Genomic DNA, 27309 nt, shown 5'->3' with positions numbered 1-27309 from the left:
TCATTAATATTAAAATATAGATATGAATATCTATCGATTTACCAAAAAATTTTCAAATCGGAACATTATTTCATCATTTAGTAAGAAATGGAGGTTATAAGACCACACATAGGCAGTGACGTCACCATCAGTTATTAAGCAAAAGGTGCCCCTTCGTCAAAGCAAAATGATTATTTTATAATTGGATAAGACAGTAATGGATATCTTATAGTGACCGCATTATACTGAAACTTTTCTTCTTATTTTAATTTCCACTTTATGAGATTTAAAATATTAAAAGTCATCTATACCGAGGTTAGTCGCCCTAATCCAGTTTAAAATGTATCGATGAACGCAATGCGAAAAACTTTCACTAACCATCTGTTTCGAAATCTGTAGTCTAATCTATTATTTACTTATAATAGCCTAAAATCAGATCAAGTCACGGGCACAAGTATATTCCACTCTCGACAATATTTGTTCTATATTCATAATTATCTTAAGTCAGTGACGCCATTTTCTATTAATAACCTTTATATGGTTCCGGCAATAAGTAATTAATTGAAAATAATAATTGATAGTAACGATTATTTGAAGTCGCAGCACTTAACTTAAGGGTACTATTCTGGTAGTGCTTAGTTGACGACTCTGTTCTGCTTTTAAATATATTGAAAATTATTACACGAAATCTTATATATTTTACAATAATATATATTTTTTTTTGATTTATGATAAAAATTAAAGTAAATTTAGACTATTTTGTTTACTACACCCTTGTTATTAATTATTAAAAACATTTCATTTTTAAATTAGTTTAAGGGGTGATTGTAAGGTGTTTTCTTTCAAGTGCGAACAACTCCGGCGTTAAAATGAGTTGCCGAGAAACACCACCATAAAAAGATGCTGTGCACCCTCCATGTAAAAATATAACCACTTTAATCAGATAATAAACAGGTATCTGGTTTCAGTTGTGTCGTTCCTACATCTGTCGCAACCGCCCAATTACAATTTGAAGTCGAAACTCATATAACTCAATAACAGTAACCTTTTTTAAACAATAAATTTGCGTCATCCACTTTCTAGTCCGGATCTGACATTCCTTTTAAATTACACAAAAAATTTTAAGAAGTATATTGGGTTGGAGTAAAATAGTTGGTAATAATAATAACTACTAAATACAAGTTTTTCCAAATTTAAGGTTGTTATTAAGATACAATATTTAACATATACATTTTTATAAGAAGTCTCGATTTTATTTAGTTATACATTTTTTTTTAAAGAAATACTTGTTTAGGTAACAATTTATGCACAATAAGTATTTGAGTTATAGTTCAAAACGCTAATAGAAAATAAGGACTTTTACATTTTTACTAACTCGATCTGAGTAATCGGCATAATTCATATTGCAATTGATCTTTGTGTAATGTTTTCGGTGAACTGTATGTCACAAATAAAAGAATCGATTTAGCCATGTTTGTTTGTCCGTCCGTCCGTTTGTCCGTCTGTCTGCCTGCCTGAATAGAATCTAAGATTTCGGGCACTATAATAGATAGACAGTAGGGAATATGTATTTCAAAGATGTTTGTTTTTACCTCGTAAAACCAAAAACTATGAAATCTGGGCAACTATAAGAGCTGGAGAAGTATATATATAATATCTGCTATCTGAATATACTACCGCAGTCTATGGTACCCGGCCAGATCCATTTTTCCGCCCATTAACCGCAAAGACTAGACTTAATTAGTCAGTTCATAAGAATTTAAAACCAGATAGCGCTAGAAAAATGTTCATCGTTATTTTAGGAATACAACATAAAAGAGGGAGAAAAATTAATAAGCTATCAAAATGCTTCAAATATTTCATATCTCTATTCCCGCAAGTTACGCTTATAATGGCGGATGCAGGATTAGATTTTGGATTTTAGAAGAAAATGCTTCAAAATATTTATAATATTTATTATATATATTATATATTATTATGTATAATATTTTTTCTTCTAAACGTGTGCATGGTGATCTAGTATTAAAGCCTTTTGGATACTGTATTAGTCGTATACATAAATGTTCATTTGGCTTAGCGAAATTCAATGGCTTCTACTCCCCCAAGGGGTTTATTGGTTGTAAACGGATTATAAGCTCAGAGTACTTCAACGCCGGACTTCGACGAGTTTCTTAGGCGCCAATGGGAGTCCAACATACCCTAGGTACAGATAATTGTTTCAGTAGTATCCAGCAAGCAGCCGTTACCCACCGCCCACTTCACTTGTCCATATTTAAAGTCACCCTGGCCATATCCAAGTATTCAGCAGTGCCGTTTCATTTATTTCATTAGTGTCCCATTCCCTTTTTGCACATCGCTGATACGCCTTATTGTTGGTGTTTTCCTTGCATGACTGATGTCGCTGTTGCTCCGTTACTGTTAAAATTATACATTTTTGTGGTTGCTTCCTGTTGTGCGTGCGTCTTGGGATTAGCTGGCCTTTGTCCTTGTCCCAGACCTAGTTCAGCTCGCTTCATACCGTTTAACAATTTCCCGTCGGCGAGCAGTTGCAATCTTGTTTGTGCCTTTTAACTAATAGCAAATGAGCAAGAACACTCAACACTTGTACAATAAAAAATTTTTTTTAAAGAATTTGATGTCTTTTAATCTTAAAAGCTTAAACCTCATGGTTCATCACCTTAATTTGTCGAAAGGGGATATTATTTTTTTTACCGATTTCAGTTATGGACAAAATTAATAAATTAACCATTTCTTCAAATTTACAAAATTATATTATTATATTTTTAAAGTTAATTTTTGTACATAAATTTAAGTGGTGCTACCAAAGGTCTCTTAATTATTTTTACACACTTAAGATGAAAATGTTTGTTTTGTATGAAACCAAAAGCAAAAAGAGTTTACCGGTTTATACAAGTGTAAGCTAACTACCCTCGTATCCGATTACGTAAGCTTTTGTAGATGTATGTATTTCCCATTGTTAGTTAAGACTACACAAAAACTGAACTCCAGAGGGACTGGTGATTATCAAACAATTTGCACGCATTATGTAATGTTTGACTTGGACCATTCAAATTATCATTTAATAATGAAGAATAATGAACGAACCGAAATGTTGTTTCGCAACAGAATTGTGGTATATAAACAGTTAAATATATGCTGTGAAAACTATGAAAGCAAATGTTACACATTTAGATCATAGAAACTATAAAAACATGAAGAACGCTATAATCGAGTGCCGCGACTATAAGATACCCATTACTGTCCTATCCAATTTAAAAATAATAATTTTGCTAGCAGCAATCGACCTTTTGGCTCTGTAACTGATAACTGCCTTTTTTCCTTATAACATACATTTCTTAATAAATTATTAAATAATGTTCCGATTTTAAAATTTCTTTGTAAAAATTTTATACAAGGTCGGTTTGTGGGCTTTTGAGTAGGCGTGTGGTAAATATACTGCGCTTTTTTGTCATTATTGGAAACTAAATGCTTAATGCTTAGTTTACTTTCTAACACCTATAGTTAACGAGATCTCTGCGTTACTACGAAAAGCGGAAACTGGTTTTCTAGCTTGATGGACGTAAGAGTGGAGGTGGCCGGATAATGGTATCACTTTCTTGCCTTACAGTACCTAAGATCTCATATATCTATAGTTTTTTGTGTTTTGTGGGCGTTAGAATCAACGTGACAGGACGCTGAAATTGCGCTACGTAGGCATCTTAAGAATCTGCATGCTCTTTCCAAACCTTGCATCTCTTATAGTCCCTGGAGTCTCACCGTTCATACGGACAGGTGAACGGACAGACGGATATGGCTTAATCGACAAGACTATTGATCGTGATCAAGAATATATAAACTATATAGGGTCGGAAACGCATCTTTCTACCTACACCCTTTTCAACGAGTACAATATACCCTTTTACTCAAGGAGTGACGGGTATAAATAAAGTCCTGAAATGGAACATGTGTGTTCTTATGAGCTCCGAACAAAGAGGTTTCATTTAAGTTAAGTGCAGTAATAGTTAAATAACCAAGATGAAGGTAGAAATCGAAATGAATAATTTACAAATTTCTTAAGATTTAATCTACATTTAATTATATTTCTTTAAAACTACTAATTTATGAAGTATGAACGCTATAGTAGAAATCGCAAAGTTTTATATTGTAAAGGGTACAATGTTAACTAGTTTCAAGATAAATAATGTAATTATAAGCATTGTAAAATTTTACTGGCATCATCTGTTGCTCGGATATATATGACATGGTTACTACCTGACGGTAACGTCACTGCTCATTTAATGTTTTTTAAGAATAAAATAAGATAAGAATCCGAATAAAATGTTTGAAATTACTAATTTCAGGAAAAGTAAGTATTCGATCCATGGGCTTTTTGATACTTTCAAGATAAATATGTAATAATATAATACTAATATATTAGCTGTAGTAAGGTTCATTTAATGCTTTACAAATATAATATATAATTGATCTCGGTCAACAGCCGAATCGATTAAGCCATATCCGCCAATCCGTGTGAACGTTGAGGTCGCAGGAACTATAAGAACACAGAGTTGGGATTACCCATGTAGATTTTTAAGATTTTTACGCAGCGTCCTGTCCCGCCCAGTATAATGCCCACAAATCATGAAAAACTATGGTTAGCACAGCTCGAGGTGGTGACGTTACCATCAGTTATTAAAAATTCTTTTTCTGATGAAAGGCGGCAGACAGTATCGAGTATCTTTTATCAACCGAATCTAGCCTTTATTTTTGTTTCTATATACAAAAGAATGTACCAGGCCCATTAAATTTTGAGTAATAGGTAAAAATATAGAATATTCAGAAAAGTAAGTTTCTGTAATAGCTTTATTTTTACCATTTGTGTAAATAAAACAAACCTCGACTTCCTGTCCCCCACAATATTTATGACGCCACCGTCGGTTTGGGAATAGTATAGCATATTTTATTGAAATTGATTCATTTTATTCGACCGATGTGATTTTTATGTAAATAAATTTAAAAAAAATCTCTTTTTAAGAACATGAGGAAATTAACAAAAAAAGATATTTGACTTTTTAAATGGATTAAAATTGAAATGCTAATGCTAATGTTGACTAATGTTAACTTTTTTAATCAGAATAAGTTAGGTTTACTTCGTTTTGTTGCAAATTATTACATATACATACACATGTAAGCTTTGATTGGATAATTGCAACAAACGCATTTCTTTGCCTTTTAAAATTATTTCTGATTATCAATTTCAGTCCCATCTGTTGCTGTAACCATCCAATACATTTTTATTTACTAACGGTGACGTCACTACCCATGTAGGAACTTATAACTTATAATATAATAAGGTAATTTAATAGCCCCCATATGGACAGACTGATGAAAAGGGCTATTATACTTTACAAAATGTAAAATTTGTTTTTTGAAAACAGAACAATGAAGTTATATCATAGTTTTTATAAACAAACAAATTTATATTTTATTATTGTTTAAAAAAAAATTGGTTGAAAAACATTTCGTTTTTGTGGAATGAAACATTGCATTGCGCTTAACTAAACAGACTGTAAGGCTACATTTTAAACACGGGACGAGATATCAAATTAAATTACCAAAAATTTTAAGAATAAATATTACTATTTCAAGACACAAACATAAACACATAGCTCTTATCTGCATATTCGTTTACATTTTGTAGTAGAAAAATCCTCTGTAGGAACTATTCCAAAGAACCCCATTGAGGTGTAAATTAAATGCCATTGTAATCGCTTTGGATTTTAAAAATGAGGTGTCGGGCACAAGTAATAATAATGACTTGTGCAAAATGTTTACTTAAAGAGAAAATTACAGTCTTAGAAAGATGAGACGGTAGTATTGAATGACAATGGGGGATTATTTGAAAAACCTTAATCGCATTGCTGCCAATCTTTAAAGTGGTTTTGCGAACAGTAATCCCAAAAAGGTGCGAAGGTTTACTAGGAGTCGACAAGATTAATATTTTGAAAATGTGCATACGGGCTTTTATCTCATCAGCCATTATTAGGTAGAATTAGGATAACGTATCTCTTGAAATATCAATGACTTTTTACATAGACGTTGTTATCCGAAGAAGGTTTAAAAAAACATTAAAACAGCTTTAGATGAGTGCCATAAATTTTTCCGATCGACTTAAAATGTATTTGACTTAGAAATAACCAGACTAGATTCAGAAATCTAAAACTTAAGTACATAAGCTTCTTGATCTTCTAGACCAATTGCCACTATAGAAAAAATGGTTTATATTTTTATACGTTTTGGAAATTCGCTGTCATTAACGAATTGTCCCAAAATTATATTGAATACAACATTTGTGTAGTATCGCATTTTCATTGTTCAACCTGTTTCGTACAATGCATTTAACAAGACCGAAAATATAAATTATTCGTAGTAAAAAGTATAGTAAAATGGTATATTGTATTTGTTGAGAATATATATTATATTTATATATTAATATATATTTATTTAATACTGACAGAGGTAGAAGTTTTGGATTAGCTTGAACACACATTTCAAAAAGCTGAGATGATCTTACTGATAATAACATTCTTTATTTTTTTTATTTGCTTTATTGTCATGTGTCGAAAAACATTCTAATTAAAGGGCAAGTCCATAAATAAGTAATGTGATGGCGATTTTATTGATTTACTACAATGCAAATTTGTTATACATCGATTCCATACTATTGAAAATAATATATATACGTATGTATATATATAATTTCTACTGACTCGTGTGAGTATACAGAATATACGAATTAATAAACTTATTGCAAATAGTGCATGATTTTCTTCACTTATTTAAAGTGCGAGTGCTAGAACAAGATAGGTGTAGATTTGCTTTTGTAATAGTTTCTTTCGATTTATCGAAAGGGCCAACAGAGATAGCGCTAATACCACAAATACACTAAAGAGGACCGTCCAAGCAACGGTGAATGTATTTGAATAACACCCTCTGAGCACGTGCTTATTTGGACCAATGGGAAACTGTAATTGAAGGCGAGGCGTGGCTTGCAAGACATTCGTACTGCTTGCACCCTTATGGCCAAGCCCTGAGCCATTTTGGACGTGCTCAGACCTTGTTCGAACCCCGCGTCGGCCGCACGTTTTTGTTTCCATCAAAATTTTGTTAATAAAACTGAAAATAAATATATTTATTACTAAATATAAATAAATTTTAATAAATTTTTTGCAAAACGGCCAGAGAAAAACTGGTGCTAAGTAGTTATACTACATTTGTGTTGTGGATGGTGTAGGATAATTGTCCAGCAGCAGTGATACAAGTAAAAGTCATCAAGAATAAATTGATTGCTCAGAGAGTCGCTTACGCAGGCATGCTTTTTGGACATTTTACATTCGTGTATATCCAGATAAGCCGTAAGTTCTGATAGAGAATAGTACATTTTGAAATATTTAAGTCAAAAGTTTACGACTTAAACTAAAATAGTTATAAGCGATGATAACGTGGTTTGGACAGAAAAGTTAATTTTAAATTTAAACATTTTTTAATTAAGAAAGTAGTTCTACTGGGGTCTGCGCTTTGCAAGCTTAGTTCCAAACTTGTCCGCGACTACACTAAAGCCGACAGAGTGAAACTTAACAGCGCCCCCTTTAATACGGTTGTCGGGAACCATTAATCAAAGCACCTAAATCTATCAATTAGTTCAGAAGTTATTAACTTATTAGGTAAGTTTTAAGAACAATTCCCTTATAACATGCCTTTTTACTCCGGTTGTAACAATAACTTGCCGGCCGCACCTTATTATTTGTTTTCATATTTTTCCACATACACATATACCTATTCCCACGCAATTACTTAATATCTGAAGTGTACTCCTACCATATCATTCAAAACAAATGAAAACTGCACATCACTTAAAAAGTGGCGTTAAGAGCAGTACTCATTAACATAAATGCCCGAGATCAACACTGCATTGGCCATCCCGTAGACCGCACATTAAGATAAAATGACAGACGTTTAAGAGCGTCTAATGTGATGCAGTCAAGAGTCAACGAAACTACGAGGTACTGATGTCGGATTTAAATGAATTACTTCCTCATATAAAAAGTAAAAACATTCTGGTCTTGTGTGAATTATAAACCAATTTAATTTAATTGCAAACTTTAAGAACATATTTACAAGTAAAGGTTTAATATTAGATATTTAATAAGATTTTTGTTTACCCACACAAAAAACTATTATAAACACACATTTGAGTGTAACTTATTTTTAGCATAAAAAAATCTTTGATTATTATTATTATTATAAAAAGTAGAAAAGTTTACAAAACTAGACTAGCTTAATGATATAGCGCTGGCTACTGTGGCCTTCGGCTATGTGAGTTGTTGGTGCTTAAGTCTTAAGGGAAGATATATATACATGTTGTGTCTTAACTTAATATTTAATCGTTATCTATGTATTCTGTACATTATTTTTCTTAAATTAGGCAACTAGTCTTATTAAATGTTTATATTTAGATTTTATGTTATAATTGTGTTGATTTTAGGAAAAGTAGTATTTTTTTAATGTTTTCTGGGTTTAGGTCATTGAGGAGATGTAGCGGGTTGGAGTTCTGGAAGATAGTTTGCTTTGTTTGCAAGATAGGGTGACATGTGTTTAGTATGTGGTGTAGGGAGAGGTTGCCTGGATAGAATGTGAATGAATTTGGTTCAGATAGTGTTGGTGGGTGAGGCTGGTCTGTCCTAGACGTAGTCGGGTAATTTTAGTTTGGTCAAGTCTATTCCAGTTTGGGTGGGTTTGTCTAAAATGGTCGCTAATATGGTGGCTATTGATGTTGATGGATTGGTACCATTGGTTTTTTGTTTTTTGGGGCTAATCGATAAATCGATAGATATTGACAAAAAAAAAAGTTTATGCAAGGTCAAACGAAGACAATATATATCATGGACGCCACAGATTTCCGCGTGGGCGTTAGAGTGGGCGTGGCCAGATGAAAATTCACGTCGAGCTGCAGTGTCATCTCTAGAATACATATGGTTACGTACGGTTAATCCGGATCAATACCAGAGTCTATTAGTTATGTCTGTCTGTCTGTCTATTCCTTTCCTGGATAAATATATTTCAGCTGCATCACAAGAGTCTACAAGACGGAACGCTACAATCAAGTTACTCTTTTAACCAATTTTAAAATAATTCTAATATCAGAAATTGTCGCCTTGGCTAGCGCCCTACGTTGTTAGAGCCAAATAACAAAATGTTTATTATCCAACAGTGACCAATTCAACATTTTAGAAATCTCGGGCTTTTAACGGACTGTTTACTTTAATGTAAATAGTAAGAAGTTTAATAGCTAACTTTGAACTCAATATTCTTATGATGTTAATAACAACGGTTTAAATTTATTTTATACAGGATAAACGATGATACACGGGATTGGATCAAAAACATAAAATAAAAAATGGCTCACTCTAATTTGGGTACTTCGCAGGCGATTACGTCTGACCAGGAGCAAGGCCACGTGCCTAAACAAGCTTTGCCCAGCATCTATCCACTTGGAACATCGAGAACTTCACACGCTCAGTCCGCGACAATGGCTCTGGAGCAATACCGCTTGCAGCTATACAACTACGCCCTGAATATTGAACGATTTCGATGTCCTCAATATGGGGGCCCAGGAGGAGGTGGCGCCAGTGCTCCTTGGTTGCACATAACCCCTTATGGTGCCCAAGGCGCAGGCAATATCCCGGCAGTCACCAGAATGGCAGCGCTATCAACCATATCCCTGTTCCCCCCAACGCAACGTATTTTTCAACCCGAGGAGCCAAAACCGCAGCACAGTTACATTGGGCTTATAGCCATGGCAATTTTAAGCTCAAATGAAATGAAGTTGGTCCTCTCAGACATTTACCAATATATTTTGGATAATTATCCGTATTTTAGAAGCCGTGGTCCGGGGTGGAGGAACTCGATCAGGCATAATCTCTCACTAAATGATTGTTTTATCAAGTCTGGCCGCAGTGCAAATGGCAAAGGGCATTACTGGGCAATACATCCAGCCAACATGGATGATTTTCGAAAAGGGGACTTTAGACGTCGCAAGGCCCAACGTAAAGTCAGAAAACATATGGGCCTCTCAGTGGATGATGCCAGCACTGATTCGCCTAGCCCACCCCCGTTGGATCTGACAACACCGCCTCCATCCAGCTCCCAGTCCTCAATGCAAATATCGGGCCTTGGATATCCATACCAACAGCAGTATATAGGCCAGTTTTTTAATCGGAGCTTAGCACCCGGATTGCCTCAGTACTCCTCAGCAGATCCAGCCCTAGTTATGCAACGGTCCAATCAGCTGGAACAGACACTCCAACCAGCTCTTCTCCAGCCGCAACATGCCCAACATCAGCAGATTGCATATATCAACTCCACCACGACAACAACCATCGCAAACATGTTTTCGCAGACACGGAAACGCCAGTTTGACGTGGCGTCTCTACTGGCACCCGATGTGCAGATCGTTGATATTAGCTCACAAGATCAAGAGTCCTCAGTAAGGCCAACGACCACAGCGAGAACAACGACTCAAACTCATCACACGGTCATTACTAAGCAAACTATACATCGCGAAGTTGTTTTGGGATTAGAGCAGCCTGTAACTGATCCCGACCTTGACTCTGAAATTGATGTAGAAGGTAACGCAGACGTGGTAGATGGAAGCATTAATCCGAATTCTGATTGTTACCCAGAGTCAGACGACCAGGAAAAGTGTAAAGAAACCATGAAGCAAATATTGTCTGTTGAGGACAATATCTCGTACCTAAGCAATGGCAGACTGTCTTCATTTGATGCCGATCCCGATCACGATCACGAAGATCTTGAACAGCACAACTACTCCATTTCCAGCTCTGCAGCGCGGTCTTTAGGAAGCAGTAGTAGCCAACACGAGGAATCCAGTTCATTAGAAGAATCTCCCATTATAGACTCTATTGAACCGACCTCATCTGCACTTGGCTCGCCCATACCTAATGCGAGACCGTCAGCCCTAGGAACAGCCGCTCCAAATGCATACATTGAACTTAACCATGTTGAACCGCATTTGCTAAGTAGGTACTACGGGACATATATGGCCGCAGCTGCGCGACGAGCAAATGTAAGGCCACCAAAAAAGGCAGCAAGGACGTCTTCTATTTCACCATCTTTAAAATCCGAAATAGTTTCACAGAAGTAGTAGATAAATTCTCTTTAGAAATTCAAAACATATATATACATCTAAATTGATGACCGACCCTGCAATAAAAATATACACCTAAATCTTTATTTGATAAAAGAGTTCTTTCAGTGGAATTAATATGTTTTAACGAGCATAAATATATGTTAAATTATTGTTAAATATCGTAGATTTGAAAAACAATTTGGAGACCTAATAAAATTCAGTATAAATCTTATCGCATCCATCTTAATAATCAAATAACAATTCCCATTGAAAGAAGAAGAATTGCTAAAGTCGAGTGCCGCGACTATCAGATATTCAGATACATAAAAATAATTAATCGAAATCTCAGCGTATTGGCTACGGATGCTGATTAATTTTTTTGTAAATTCATCGGTATTGACAAATAATATTTGAATTCGACACCGTTTTACGGTTTGTGGGCGTGACGGGCTGCCAAAACAACTCTAAGCTGAGCTGGCATTTCTTTATTCTGCATGTTTCATACCTTTATATCTCTTATGATTACCGGAATCTCAACGTTCATACGTACATGACTAAATTCATTCGGCTATTGATTCTAACCAAGAATTTACCGTATTTTATTACGTTATAAAGTGAAGAACCTGTTACATATTCTTTTATTCTATAAGTAACAGGTATGTAAACCTACATATCGCCTAAATCCTATGTCCCATATATTATTGGTTTGGCAGCATTGCTACTGTGATTATCAACCAAGAATCTTTAGCCGATATCATATGCGGAGACTTACACCGCTGTCCTCACAGGTGGCGTGTTGGTAGCAGCTACGCAACGAGTTAATATAAGAGCATAAAATACATCAATATTATGAAATAATGGTTTAAATAAAAGATTTTCAGTAGAGTATCGATTATGACAAAAAAAATTATAACAATTTAGGTCACACGACTTGGTCAGCTTCTGGAAAAACTACCTATCCATGGGCAAGAAGGACTTCAAAAGATCAATATAAGTAAAAATCAATATCGTAAAATAAGTTCCGCAAAGCTCCGTAGCCAACAGGGGCGCTGTTAGGCGAGACCCGGCGACAGTGTCCGAATTGTTCGAATTGATTCCCGATGTCAGCAGAACAATAAGGATGTAGAAGAAACGGTCGTAAACTTTTTTAACAGCCAGGCATAAGAGTTCTATGACAGTGGAAATTAGAAAAAAGTCTAAGCTTTCCTAAATATAATCATTTTATATTTTAATTTTAAGTTGTAAGCCTCTTTTTGCATTCAAAAAAGACTTGTTGACCTTGTTTTACAAACGCACCTCGTATATAGGCCTTACCTTCTAAGAGGTTAAAGTGCAGCAGGATGTCTTCTTGGATACTTTAAAAAACTCAGTATAAATTATAATTAATTAATTATAAACAAACACCACCGCCATATGCAACCTATGTTTTTTATTGTGACTGTAAAAACCAACACAGCTTAGCTGATGACAAAGCGGAGACACTCACCTCCGATATAATCAAAGATTTTTATTGCGTGTTTGAACTTGGAAGATTTTTGAATCATAGAAATAAATGTACAACAAATGAACTTATTCCAAACTTGCTTTTTAATTCTGGATGACGTGCCTAAACCGATTATTATTATTTTCCCTTTTATACCAGACAAGGGGAACATTTTTTATAATTTCTTTATGAAACAATTCTCCGACATATACACATTTCTTATTGGTATTCACATTTATTTAAATATTTGTGATATTTATACAAGGAACGTATTAAAAATTTTTAATTTTTAACTAAATATATTTTGTTGTTTAATTTTCAGGGCTCATTACACCTTATTTAGTTGAAGGACTTGCTTGCATTAGCAATACATTGAAAATTAAGGTCTATATATGAAATAGGAGGTATTTTTCTTTGTTAATCTATGTTGAACATTCGGTATAATTACTACAATGTTCAATCTTAAAGGCATTGACCTAAGAAGCACAGCCAGTCAATACTTCACTGGTTTTCAGATGTATATCTTAGTGTACGCACTTACAAACAGATGGCGGTACTGATAGTATACATTACATTATACAACGTCATCTGTTGGTGGAATAATTATTTTTGATTTAACCAGAGTGACCGAACATTGACAATAGCGTTTATTTTTGTTTTAATGTTAGAACCTGACCCATAAGAAAAACTCACTTAACATCAACTAAATTTCAGTATTTTGTAACATGGCAGAGTTCCTTATATGGGTAAATGTAGCTCATTAACGTATCATAAGAACAATTGCAATAGAACTTTTGGTGGTTGTAACAAGCAATTGAGAAGACTTAACCTATGTATTCACAAAGCAGCTGCTGTAAGTCTGGAAATGCGTGAATGTCAAACTTTCCTCTAGGTATGGGCGGCCTTATACTGTACAGCGATTGGATAATTCGTCACCGAATCGTTGCCCACCACCTTTTAAATTTGGTTCTCTGGGTAGATGCAAAGAGAAAATGTTTTCAGTCTCACTGTATGAGTGATACACCAAAAGAGTGGAAGTGGTATTGGAATCAGTTTTTATAAGCGTTGCTCTCTTTTAACGAAAAGGTAAGGATACAGCATTTTCCCAACAGTGGCACTGTTAACATATCTGCCAGATTTAACATTTGTTACGTTTTTGTAGCAAATAAGCGCCAATGGCCCTAAAAAATCAAAGTCAAATGTAGACGCGATTGGGCCTTAGTTTCGTCCGTTAAATTGCGCTTCACTTAGACAAACTACTACTTTATTCACACTGTTTTGAGGGCTAAGTGTAGGTAAATTTTTATTCTCTGAGTTCGCAGGTCGGCGTTAAACAGATTTTTATATTTAAACCTAAGTAACACTTACTTATCTCTTTGTATACAAAAGTTTATGTTTTTAAGAAGAAGGCAAAAAACGTTTTAAGGGCTGCACTTTTGGCTCTTGATATTTAGCAAACGGCATTTAGTTCAAGCTGACAATTCAGTATTTAATTAAATTCAAATCATTATTTATTACATTAAATAAGCACTTCATCAACATTAGTAATTTTAAAAGATTATATATGCAAATTATGATCGAAAGTTTTAGAATTAATTTTGTCGTAACGTCATAATTTTACATTAATGTTATAAAAAGGCGCAGGCTACATTTTAACTAGCGCCAATGCGGCCGAAAAGTAAAAAAATGTTGTATGGGAGTATGTGGCTTGAACGAAAGAGAAGAGAACGACACAACAAATAAAGAGAAAGGTCAGTCGAGCTTACAACCAGACCAGGCAGCTAAAATAAAATCCAATCGCAGAAGTCGGCGGAAAGACTCGTGAAAAAGTCGGAAAGTCGGGAAATTTTTGAATTTTTCCGTCCCATTTTGCTTCTTGGAAGTCGTGGCTGGCGTCACATTCCACGTGCGCGTGCCGATCTTATGCCAAACATATGATGCATAACTTGACACAACTCTGAGCCAACATGATTTTTGCTTATAACCCCTTCAAGTGTTGAGTGCAAAGATTTGTAGTTTAGTTTTAAAAGATATACATGTTTACCACTGGAAAACAAACAAGAATAGCATGTAAAAATGTGCATGTGCCTTTTAAAATGTGTGGTGTGTTTGTGTATTTGGCTTAATTACATTTTATTACATTACATTTGTTGTGTTTAGTGGTACTGGTGCAATCACTTTCATTAATAAACATAAGAGTAAACAGTAAAGCAATTACAAACTTATAAAATTAATGTTGTTTCGTTCGGAAAATTGTGTTCGCAGCTCAGACTTCAATGGTGGTTTGTCGTGGAGTCGAATCGGTGCTCATTAGTGCATCTTTTACATGAAAATGTCTTGTGGAGTCAAAATTATAAAGATAATACTAACTCAAGTTATGGATATGAATATGAACTTTTTTTCAGTATTTCGAAGACTTTTACAGATGAAAATAATAATAGGTAAATAAAAGATATACGGGACTGCGCTCCCAGAGATATTGGAATTATAGCAAGTGATCAAAAGTAATTGAAAAATAGAGAAACACAGCTTTTTTCCGAAACTTTATTCGATGTGAAGCAGTAATAAAATGTGAATTTTCAAAAGTGCCATAAAATGAAATATATTCTGTTTATATATATATATGTCTTTTTAAAAATCTAACATGCTAACGACTTGTAAAGCATTCCTTGTTGCACCTAGTCAAAGGAGTATAACTCAGAGGGAAATAATCTCAGCAGGCTTCTGTAAGGAAAGGTAAGTTTACCATGTACCTAAATATATTCCCTATAATACTAAAAAGGAAGCAATTTGCCACGTCGTTTAAAACTGTTTCTCGGCCAATTTTCCTGATTCATCTGGTGTCTCTGGTGTCGGTTGCTGCATACAGGCAATCGTCGCGACAGGTGCATTGCCACGCGATGGTATAGTATCTTTGTGGGTTTTGGCTAGGTGGTTAGGGTACCAATTGAAACTGGAATCGAAATTCGCGCTGCTCGCATAGTTGGGGCAAAGGAAGGGATATCTCATCAGTAGCTGGCTCAAAGAAGTTGGAGATCGTGTATGAGATGAGTCTGAGTGGACTGGTTTTTTGAGTACGCATGTATGTCCATGTATGTGGATGTAAATGCAATTCCAACCATATTGCAGTACTCTCTAAAGTATTTTAGTATGATTTGTGAAATTCTAAACAAATATATATTCGCTTTCAAAAATGTTTTTCGTCTGAAATATAGTCCTATATTTGATCTATATTCGCACGTTCGGAATTTTGCTTTCTAGTTTTTGTTTAGCCCTAATGAAATGGGTATGAACTATCATACATACTCGACTTCGCCGATTCATTGTTCTTGTTGGTTTCGATTCTCTTTTCGGATTCTTAACTTCTTATCCAGTGTTGCCACTGTAGAGCGGCATAAATTCTGGAGACTGTGAAGACAGGAAAAGTACCGTGTGGTATCTAAACAGTGTATAATAAGGTTACGCTAATAAGACAATAAATGGCACCAAATGTCGCCCCAATGCTGTTAAAAACGGTGGTGCGAACGATGAAGGAAGTCCTATTTCAATTGACAACAATAACCTCATGGTTAAGATCGTGGCATATCTTTGGGTTCCTTTGATTTCCGTTCAGGCGGAAGAGCACCTGTAAATGATACAAGCTAACTACTCTGACTAAGGAGCAAAATCGAATTATTAAAGTTCCTTTGTTAACGCGAGTTGAAGAATTATTATTAGAGCTTATACATTTTGCGATTCCTGGCATATAGTGCACTGTACAGTGTATGAGGAAGTATATGTTATCAACTGAGTCTGTACTTGCAATAGTCATTTATTCGCAGAAATACAGCATGCACTTTTAAAAGATTGGCAGCGCTTAACCATTTGCACGCACGATCATTAAGCTCAACTTGAGGAGTACGAAGGGGGGCACCATGACAGGTTGTTTATCCAGTTCTGCCTGAGAGATCTGGCAAAACTGGCCCACAGAAAAAATTAGCAGCAACAAAATAAACAAGAAGGAAAGTTTTTTGAACACGACGCTGGAAATACCCTTGGATATAATTAAATTATAAATAAATATATAAATATGGATATAAACAATTATAGATACCATGTACAATTTTATTTGTGCAACCTAAAATTGTAATTGGCAACATTGCCCATTAAAATTATTTATTATTTATATGGTTCAGATACATATTTACAAAGATAAGTTCAGTAAGAAACATTCAGTAAAACCTTTTGTGTTTTTATTGTAGTAAGCAGTATTATAACCTGTAGAATATTTAATAAAGCATAAAACTAATGTCCATCTTTATGCACATACCCTTATGCAAGAGTACAAATCTTGCAAGTCTCTGCCTATTAAATAAATGCAGCGAAAACATGTTTTGGGTTATATACATAGATGAAGTCCAAATCCGAATGCTGCAAATAGTGTCGATCCGCCGGGACGACATAAGACGACATTCGTCGGGAATGCAGCACTGAAAACTAGTTGTATTGTCGACGTTAATTTTTTTGTTTTTTTTTAACGTCCATTCGATGCATGAAAGCAACAACACACTTGAAATAACAACAGGTGAATGCGAATCGAAGAAATCAATAAAAATAAACAAGAAAGGTGTGCTAGAATGCTGAGTTAGGTGAAGGAAGCCAGTTTGGTGGAAACAACTAAGAAACGTCTTCAAGCTGGCAAGTTTAAGAAACTTGGTTATCTTTGTTTAAATGAACCCGAACCAGATATCAAGTCCCAAGTGTTTTTGCTTCGTTTCCGATCGAAATTGCAATAACTTCTACATATCCCTTGCCATAGAAAATGTGTTTCTTAAGAATAAGATTTATTTCGTATTTTGAAAATTCTATGCTCTCACAAAGTGCCAAACTGAAAACATAATGGAATACGAGTAATTCCGCTGAACGAACCAAATAAAAAAGATACCATTTTATTTTAGTTCCAACTCTGGGCAGGGAAGGAATAATCTTGTTTAGCAGTAGTTAATATTTTATTCTTTTTGACCTGTTGCAATCAAGAGAGTCAGACTAATGTAACATTCGAAAACAATAGCTGTTTTGTTCGTCAGACTAGATGAAATCAACTTCCCCGTTTATTCTGATTTTAATCAACAGACGATGCGTTTGTTTTATTTTTCTCGAGAGTTGCATTATGAGGCAGCAAAAAGACATTTAAAAGACAATGCTTATTCATTTTTATTACTCGTCTCAGTCTCAGTCTCAGTCTCAGTCTCAGTCTCAGTCTCAGTCTCAGTCTCAGTCTCAGTCTCAGTCTCAGTCTCAGTCTCAGTCTCAGTCTCAGTCTCAGTCTCAGTCTCAGTCTCAGTCTCAGTCTCAGTCTCAGTCTCAGTCTCAGTCTCAGTCTCAGTCTCAGTCTCAGTCTCAGTCTCAGTCTCAGTCTCAGTCTCAGTCTCAGTCTCAGTCTCAGTCTCAGTCTCAGTCTCAGTCTCAGTCTCAGTCTCAGTCTCAGTCTCAGTCTCAGTCTCAGTCTCAGTCTCAGTCTCAGTCTCAGTCTCAGTCTCAGTCTCAGTCTCAGTCTCAGTCTCAGTCTCAGTCTCAGTCTCAGTCTCAGTCTCAGTCTCAGTCTCAGTCTCAGTCTCAGTCTCAGTCTCAGTCTCAGTCTCAGTCTCAGTCTCAGTCTCAGTCTCAGTCTCAGTCTCAGTCTCAGTCTCAGTCTCAGTCTCAGTCTCAGTCTCAGTCTCAGTCTCAGTCTCAGTCTCAGTCTCAGTCTCAGTCTCAGTCTCAGTCTCAGTCTCAGTCTCAGTCTCAGTCTCAGTCTCAGTCTCAGTCTCAGTCTCAGTCTCAGTCTCAGTCTCAGTCTCAGTCTCAGTCTCAGTCTCAGTCTCAGTCTCAGTCTCAGTCTCAGTCTCAGTCTCAGTCTCAGTCTCAGTCTCAGTCTCAGTCTCAGTCTCAGTCTCAGTCTCAGTCTCTCAGTCTCAGTCTCAGTCTCAGTCTCAGTCTCAGTCTCAGTCTCAGTCTCAGTCTCAGTCTCAGTCTCAGTCTCAGTCTCAGTCTCAGTCTCAGTCTCAGTCTCAGTCTCAGTCTCAGTCTCAGTCTCAGTCTCAGTCTCAGTCTCAGTCTCAGTCTCAGTCTCAGTCTCAGTCTCAGTCTCAGTCTCAGTCTCAGTCTCAGTCTCAGTCTCAGTCTCAGTCTCAGTCTCAGTCTCAGTCTCAGTCTCAGTCTCAGTCTCAGTCTCAGTCTCAGTCTCAGTCTCAGTCTCAGTCTCAGTCTCAGTCTCAGTCTCAGTCTCAGTCTCAGTCTCAGTCTCAGTCTCAGTCTCAGTCTCAGTCTCAGTCTCAGTCTCAGTCTCAGTCTCAGTCTCAGTCTCAGTCTCAGTCTCAGTCTCAGTCTCAGTCTCAGTCTCAGTCTCTCAGTCTCAGTCTCAGTCTCAGTCTCAGTCTCAGTCTCAGTCTCAGTCTCAGTCTCAGTCTCAGTCTCAGTCTCAGTCTCAGTCTCAGTCTCAGTCTCAGTCTCAGTCTCAGTCTCAGTCTCAGTCTCAGTCTCAGTCTCAGTCTCAGTCTCAGTCTCAGTCTCAGTCTCAGTCTCAGTCTCAGTCTCAGTCTCAGTCTCAGTCTCAGTCTCAGTCTCAGTCTCAGTCTCAGTCTCAGTCTCAGTCTCAGTCTCAGTCTCAGTCTCAGTCTCAGTCTCAGTCTCAGTCTCAGTCTCAGTCTCAGTCTCAGTCTCAGTCTCAGTCTCAGTCTCAGTCTCAGTCTCAGTCTCAGTCTCAGTCTCAGTCTCAGTCTCAGTCTCAGTCTCAGTCTCAGTCTCAGTCTCAGTCTCAGTCTCAGTCTCAGTCTCAGTCTCAGTCTCAGTCTCAGTCTCAGTCTCAGTCTCAGTCTCAGTCTCAGTCTCAGTCTCAGTCTCAGTCTCAGTCTCAGTCTCAGTCTCAGTCTCAGTCTCAGTCTCAGTCTCAGTCTCAGTCTCAGTCTCAGTCTCAGTCTCAGTCTCAGTCTCAGTCTCAGTCTCAGTCTCAGTCTCAGTCTCAGTCTCAGTCTCAGTCTCAGTCTCAGTCTCAGTCTCAGTCTCAGTCTCAGTCTCAGTCTCAGTCTCAGTCTCAGTCTCAGTCTCAGTCTCAGTCTCAGTCTCAGTCTCAGTCTCAGTCTCAGTCTCAGTCTCAGTCTCTGTCTCTGTCTCAGTCTCAGTCTCAGTCTCAGTCTCAGTCTCAGTCTCAGTCTCAGTCTCAGTCTCAGTCTCAGTCTCAGTCTCAGTCTCAGTCTCAGTCTAAGTCTCAGTCTCAGTCTCAGTCTCAGTCTCAGTCTCAGTCTCAGTCTCAGTCTCAGTCTCAGTCTCAGTCTCAGTCTCAGTCTCAGTCTCAGTCTCAGTCTCAGTCTCAGTCTCAGTCTCAGTCTCAGTCTCAGTCTCAGTCTCAGTCTCAGTCTCAGTCTCAGTCTCATGGCGAGAAATTCGAATCGCAAAATTATTTTAAGCAATGGGTCCACAGTACCGGTACGTCTTGTATTAAATATATTTGTAATCCGCTTATTAATTCAGCCTTAATTTATGTGTTCAAAACTGTACATTCACTTAAGTAGTGGGCGTATCTAAGTGAGAATGTTTTGTACACGATAAAGTGTACATATGCAAAACACATGTGGCTCAGATGTGTTTGTCATGTAGCGATGTCTTATTGGCAACCGTTTAAAAATCATTTGCCTTAGCGGAAAACTTGAAGCCAGTTCTTCTCTACTTTCCTTATCACGGTTGTTTTCTAAATTTAATAACGTTGATAATAGAGCCATTTATGAATATACTAAAAGCCATATTACTCCCCACAGCTCGTGTAATTCAGCTGCTATTTTTCGAATTTAACGTAGTGCTTTTAGGTATTCAGATACCTGTATTCATTACATTTTCAAATAATTGTTATATCGGACTACTTGTATTTTCTCAATGGCTAATATGTATATAAGAGGACGTATATTTAGGAAGTTAAACATATAAATATATTTTTTACTAATATGTGTTTTAAGATAAAAATGAAAGGATTTAGTTAAGTGCGCTTTCTGTAATTCTTCCGTAAAAAATTAACCATATTTAATAAATTACGTTGACGTCACTGCCCAATAATTTTGTTTGGTAAATCTATAGGTATTGATAAAAATGTCAAACCAAACGCCTGGACGGGCGGATAGGCGATCAAGAATACATTGATTTTCAGTTTATTTTTATACCCGTTACTCATAGAGTGAAATGGTATACTAGGTATACTAAACTATACGGACTAGTCCCTCTGTCCGTCTGTCCGTATGAACGCTGAGATCTCAGGAACTATAAGACATACAAAGTTGAGATTAACCATAAAGATTGAGGTCCCTACGCAGCGCAAGTTTATTACAGCATCCCACGCCCAAAAATCGCGAAAAACTAAAATCGCTGAAACCTCAGGAGCTATTAGAGCTAGAACGTTGAGTTTCAGTATGTATAATCTTTAGATGCCAGCACATCTTATAGTGGTTATACTATCCGGCCACACCCACCCATACGCCCACAAGGCTCAAAAGACGTTTTTCGCATTTTCTATAAAAGCTGATATCTCGGTAACTATGAGTGATAGAAAGTTCGGATTAAGCATGTATAATGCTCCCAATACGAATTTTACGATCACGCCACGCCCACTCTTACGCCCACAAAACCCGAAAAAATCTCGGAAACTATAAGAGCTAGAAAGTTGGCCTTAGGAATATGTATTTTAGAGATGCCACTGCAACTTGCCTCGAGGTTTCATCCGGCCACGCCCACAAGCCGCGGAAAACTGTGGCGTCTATAATAATATTATGAATGACTAATATTTTTAAATTGTATAAAACAGTAACGGGTATCTTATAGTCGCGGCACTCGACTATAGCGTTTCCTCTTGTTTTTTGCATACTACGACCAGTAATCTTATCCTAGTTTCCTGATTAATACAAGTAGACCGTGACATGCTCCGCATTGGGACTATAAAACATATTTTTTGGCTTGGTATCTTCTGTTTCTATATACAATTTAAAGTTAAGCCATGCATACTTTATTTATTGGGTCCGAGTGGTCACATTTCCTGTAATTCAATAGCAATAATAAGCCTATCTTTACGGATTTTTACGACATACCATATGGACATAAGGGCCTATTTAAAGAATGCATATGTATGTACAATTTATATTGCAAAAGAAGCAGAAAATGAGGGAAAGAAATATACTTCGATAAATAATCAAATAATAAAATATAACTTTTAAATATTCCTACTATCGAAAGACAATTTTATACTTATCATTTCAGATACGATATTGAGTAATAACTTAGATGCTAAATATTTCTTAAAATGGAAGGGCTGCTGTAACAGTGGGTAAGTCATAAATATGAAAAAAATCATTTTTTAAAAATATATTTTGTACAAATACAAAATTTAATGGGAGCTAACTTTTAGACTAAGAAAACATTTTACTTTTTATACCCGTTACTCGTAGAGTAAAAGGGTATATTAGATTCTTGAAAAGTATGTAACAGGTAGAAGGAAGCGTTTCCGTATATATTCTTGATCAGTATCAATAGCGAAGACGATTGAGCCATGTCCGCCCGACTGTTCGTCTGTCCGTATGAACGCTGAGATCTCAGGAAGAGCTTTCAAATCGGAACATTATTTCGCTATTTATGAAGTAATTTTGGTTATAAGGCCTCAGTGACGTCACCATCAGTTACTCAACGTGGCGCTTTACTCAATAGATGGCGCTTTGAGAACTTCCACTAGAAAATCGAATATTTTAAAATTATGTAAAACAGTAACGGGTATCTTATAGTCGCTGTACTCGACTATAGCGTTTCTTATTGTTATTTTTATTATGATAGATTATGAAGTATTCGTTGAAAAGTATATAACAGTCGTTTTCGACCCTATAAAACCTAGTCGATTTAGTTGAACACGCTAAAATCTCACGAACTGTATACGCTTGTATATTCTAATGAACCCAACAAATTATTAAAATAGTTCGTTTTTTATTGTTTGTGGGCGTGGCCGAATAATGAAGCTACATTTAGCTGCGCTAGCATCTCAATAATATGCATGCTTAATCCAATTTTTAAACATGTTATTTTCTGACAAAAGGCTAGTAAAGTTATGTATGTCAATGTATGTGCGTCAATTTCTGCTATCAAAATTATTATTTTAAAATTGGATAACAAGTAACGGGTATCTAATAGTCGCGGCAGTCAACAATACCGTTTCTTTTTATGAATTATGTATGTATATTTTAGTAGAATGTGTTTTTTCTGTTCCTACTATAGGAACACAATCGAATATATATAATTCTTAGAAGCCTGTAAAACAGTATGGTATTAGGAAAACCTTCATCCCCTTTAGGAAAAATCCTTATTACTTTTTGTATACAGGGGGAACCACGCAGAATAATAAGCCACAAAATATTATTGCATATATGGTACGTGAGGGCCAGGGGAAAGTTGACATAAGTACATAGAAGATAATATCCAGACATGTGACGTTTTCTGAAAACATAGTAATCCGCATGGTGAGTCAATAACATCGTGGTTAAGCCCAATGGGGTGCGACAAGTGTAATAATCACTAAAGGACTTGATGTCAATGACATAGACCGACCTTTTTTTGACCATAAAATTTTGTTAAAGTTGGTTTGAATTTGCTTAGGGTAGACTGGAGTAGTATTCATATAAGCATATATATTAGCTATTAAGCAGCAGTCAAACTTTAGTTAGTTCTAGATTAGTTTAAGCCCCGTGCCGATATATATGTATATATATATTGATGTACAGATTTTTACCTCTTGACGATGGAAAAATGAAAATTATTTTAGCTTCATCGAAACTATGTATCTTCTGCGGCGCGTGGAATAAAAATTGGTTTCAAGGTTGAATTACATGGTCAAATAAATCACAATTTCTCCAAATAACTAAGTCTTTTAAAAACTTTTGTATGTTCAGGGTGCCCTGTTAGATGGTGATAGAGTAGTTGAAAAGTATGTAGCATGATCTCAATTCGTCACTTAGGTCAGGTCGTTTGTTCGTACAGACGTTGAAATCTCTGAAATTCCAAGACAGTTTAGGTTACATATTCGAATTCCTGAGAAGCACAAGTTTATTTTTAAAGATGAGAAGGCTACTTAAGGTTAATCAGAACATTTATTCAGATCTAAGTATTAATTTATGGTTGTAAAGCCAGACATAGACAGTTACGTCTCCACTAGGTCTATTAAACAAATGAATAATATGAAACACATCAAGTTTTTTCTAATAAGCAGGGTCAGTCTATTTTTCAAGCTTGCGGATTTCTGTTGCTAGATAAAAATGTTCAAACACAAATAGGCATAAATAATACATAAACCTTTCGGCGGATAGATGTCTGGACGCCAGGATAAACGGAGCACAAAATGTTGTCCTTTGTGAGTTATGCGCGGTCCAGTCAGCCTTTTGTGCGCGGCTTTTTGACCAAACAAGTGCGCCATCAACAAACAAACCATGTACACCCATAGCGCATTCAATAACAAAACAAAGGCAAAGTTCGCTTTGAACTGCTATTTGTAAGAACCCCTCGGTTTGTTTACAGTCGTTGGTAGACAGGAAAAATCTGAAAACTCTTCGAGACTTACGTTTAAATTTTCCCGTGCCATATTTAAGGTTATCACCTTTAATTGTTATCTCATACATAATAAATATCAGAATTAACTGTCCTTTAACTCGCTTGTTATACAGTAGTACCCAATCATCAACAAATATAAGTAATTTAGTTGGGTAATCGTGATGAAATACCATACTGCTAAATTTTTACTTAGTATTCTTACACCCTTTAATCAATCCAAGCTATTGAATTGGGTTTGAATATTTTTTAACATGTTTATATTTGTTGGGTCATAATTTCTTTGTTTTGTTCTATTCACTTGGTTATGTCTTCAGAAAGAAACAATACGAAACGCTATAGGCGAGTGATGCGACTATAAGATACCCGTTACTGTTTTATATAATTTTAAAATATTCATTTTGCTAGTGGAAATGTACACCACCTTTTGTCAGAAAGCATGTTTACTAACAGATGGTGACGTCACTGTACATGAGGACTTATAGCCTACATATCTTCATATATAGCGAAACAATTTTCCGTTTTCCGAATTTTAGTTCCTGAGATCTCAGCGTTCATACTAGACGGGCAGACGGGCATGGCTTAATACTTTATATATACTTTATGGGGTCGGAAACGATTCCTTCCTGTCCATATTACCTAAAACTAATTCGATAAGTGTTGACAAAAAAGTATTATTTAAGTCTTAATATTAAAGACGAGATATATTTTTTTTTGCGATTTGTGGGCGATTTGGGGGATTTGTTGTTGTCATATCCTAAAATAATTTAATGGCCTATACCTAATATTGCGAGAGCAACTCGTATCCAATTCTTTGTATTCTCCAATTTGCAAAATTGAAAATGGTCTTTTCCAAATGCTTTCATGGTTTTACTAAGGATTATCATCCCGTAGGCATTTTCCTATACTCTTTCAATCGTATTCATTTTTAATGCCAACACGTGTTTCAGCTACCACTACTCGTAAACAATGACTGCCACAATCAATAGACATGAGAAGGTTAGGACCTTTATTGAAAGTTCATTATTTCACAAGGAGGTTTTTTATGTGTTTTGGGTTTTTGTAGCACTTAAAAGTGGGTGAAATAATATTTATAGTATGCACCTTGATGCGAACGCCAATCAACCCCCTACTTAGCGAAACAGTTGACCCATCAAAATGACTACCAAACAAAAATATACGAAATTCAAAATTATGGCAATGAGTGGAGTCTAGGTCGAATGTACTTAACGGTATTACATTATTAAAAGATGAATTTCGCATTTATTTAAATGTAACTTGTAACTTGTTCGCTAAAATGTCTGAAACACTGCTTATTATTTATTTTACATATGAAATCATATATGTATTACCTATCAGACTGTATTACACATCTATAAAAATTCAATTTTCCAGTCCAATAATTTTAACACTTAAAGTGCACTCATGTGAGTCTGTAGTAGCTAAATAATTAAATTCATTGCCAAATAAGAACAATATCTTTTCATTTTTGTATACAAAAGGATATTTCTATGGAACTTCCATAATACTTTTTGTTTGTATACTTAAATCTTGCCATAACTAATTCTTAATTTATTTATTTCCTATTTTCGGTTTCTGTTCCTAGCTCTTTGCGTGTCATGACAATTTTCAAAACAAATGTACATACAGCATACAGGATATAATTTTGTAAGTTACACTCGTTTATGTGACGTCTATAAATATTGATATTCTAATATAAGAGCAGGAAAGAGGCAAAAGACTGTCTAAGAGGAGAGAAATCCATTGAAGTAAATTTGCGGAAGCTATTTGTAAGTGTACAAGTCAATATTTGTGTCTACAACTGTGTGAAAATCCACATGCACATAGAAGAACTTACATGTAAACCTACATATATGTGATTATATAAAGGGATACGGAGCACAAGCGCTGTGCTTCGTGCAGATGGAGTAGCAGCGGAAGTCATCATTATAAATAAAATGTTCAGTTCAAAGCGAAACTTTTATTCTTGAAGGGCACTGGAATGCTGAGGTAGTACACGGGACCGAAATTGTGGCGATATTTTTTCGGTTATTACTAAATTTAAATGATGGTTACAGTACTTCCATTTGCAGTTTTTTTTAATGCTATTATACACCCTCCCTAAAAGAGTTGGTCAGGTCTAAAAACACATATGTGTAATATATAATATTAATAATAAAATATAATTAATCTATTCTATTCTATTCCCTTATTTCCGCATATTTTATTGAATAAGAAATTACTTTCTAAACTTTTTCTTTATAATGATTTTTTGGGAATATAAAAGAAAATATTTTTCAAAATCGCCTGTGTTACTGACGCAACCTTATAACCATTCCTTTTTAAAATTAATTCTTTTAGAGACCGATATGCCGCCTCCTGGGGAAGATCAAACAAATGAAACGGAACACCCCGATTTAGAGGTGATAAAACAACTTCAATTAATAAGAAGACGATTGTTAAGTCAGGTAAGTCGTAAACCTTGTTGAACCCATTAGAAAACCTTCTATGAGGTAAGTGGTCAAAATGAGACATAGTCCTACAAAACTAATATTTTCAAAATATTCAATTTTGAAAGCGGCATTATCACTTATAGAGTTACCTTATTGACGTTTAAACATTGTTAAAAACGAAAAATGATCGGCTTAGTCAGTGCTGCATGTATTAGGTACCCTTAAAGCTGTGCAGCTAGTAACAGAAATCGGCAACTAAAATGTTGCACACAGCTATCTCTTTGCTGAAATTGGAACTAAGGTATTTGACAATACGAGTATATATGCTGAGACGTCAGTTACTTTGACTGCTCATGACTTAAAACTTGGTATGAAAAATAAAAACCCAACTTCATAAAGTTCCAGAGATCTCAAAAGCAATGCAGATAGACTGACGGAGAGACGAACAATGGCTGATCCTGATCAAGAGAATTCTTTATAGGGTCGAAATAGCTTCTTTCGGCCTATAAAATATCTTAAAACGAATGTATTACACTCTTTACTCCACAAGTAAGGAGTATAATAATACGGACAGACGAACTGGCTAAAATGACCTCGCTTTTAAT

The 27309-nt window shown here is 35.7% G+C and overlaps 2 protein-coding genes across 4 annotated transcripts in view; both read left to right on the top strand.

Annotated features, from left to right (window-relative positions):
* The first annotated feature begins 7114 nt into the window (after positions 1-7114).
* Positions 7115-11374, top strand: LOC108118553 (fork head protein homolog 2). 3 transcript variants are annotated; one of them, XM_017231306.1, is made up of 3 exons: positions 7115-7394; positions 9391-9864; positions 9919-11374. In XM_017231306.1, exons 2-3 carry the CDS (start codon positions 9437-9439, stop codon positions 11201-11203), a joined length of 1713 nt encoding a protein of 570 aa, XP_017086795.1. In that variant the 5' UTR covers positions 7115-7394; positions 9391-9436; the 3' UTR covers positions 11204-11374. The 3 variants fall into 3 exon arrangements, with proteins under 3 accessions (XP_017086795.1, XP_017062553.1, XP_017086794.1); XM_017207064.1 differs by having other exon boundaries at positions 9391-10667; positions 10722-11374; XM_017231305.1 differs by having other exon boundaries at positions 9391-11374.
* A 3224-nt stretch (positions 11375-14598) lies between these two features.
* Positions 14599-27309, top strand: part of LOC108102376 (transcription factor Sox-5) — a 51881-nt gene continuing 39170 nt past the window's right edge. The window contains exons 1-3 of the mRNA XM_017207296.2: positions 14599-15407; positions 21927-21993; positions 26613-26719. Coding sequence (XP_017062785.1) covers positions 26621-26719 — 99 coding nt within the window. The 5' untranslated portion in view covers positions 14599-15407; positions 21927-21993; positions 26613-26620. The remainder of the gene's footprint in view (positions 15408-21926; positions 21994-26612; positions 26720-27309) is intronic.

This window comes from Drosophila eugracilis, unplaced genomic scaffold (assembly GCF_018153835.1).
Source record: "Drosophila eugracilis isolate 14026-0451.02 unplaced genomic scaffold, ASM1815383v1 contig_340, whole genome shotgun sequence".
Classification (NCBI taxonomy): domain Eukaryota; kingdom Metazoa; phylum Arthropoda; class Insecta; order Diptera; family Drosophilidae; genus Drosophila; species Drosophila eugracilis.
The sequence above is the reverse complement of the archived record's forward strand: the minus strand, read 5'-3'. Positions and strand labels throughout refer to the sequence as shown.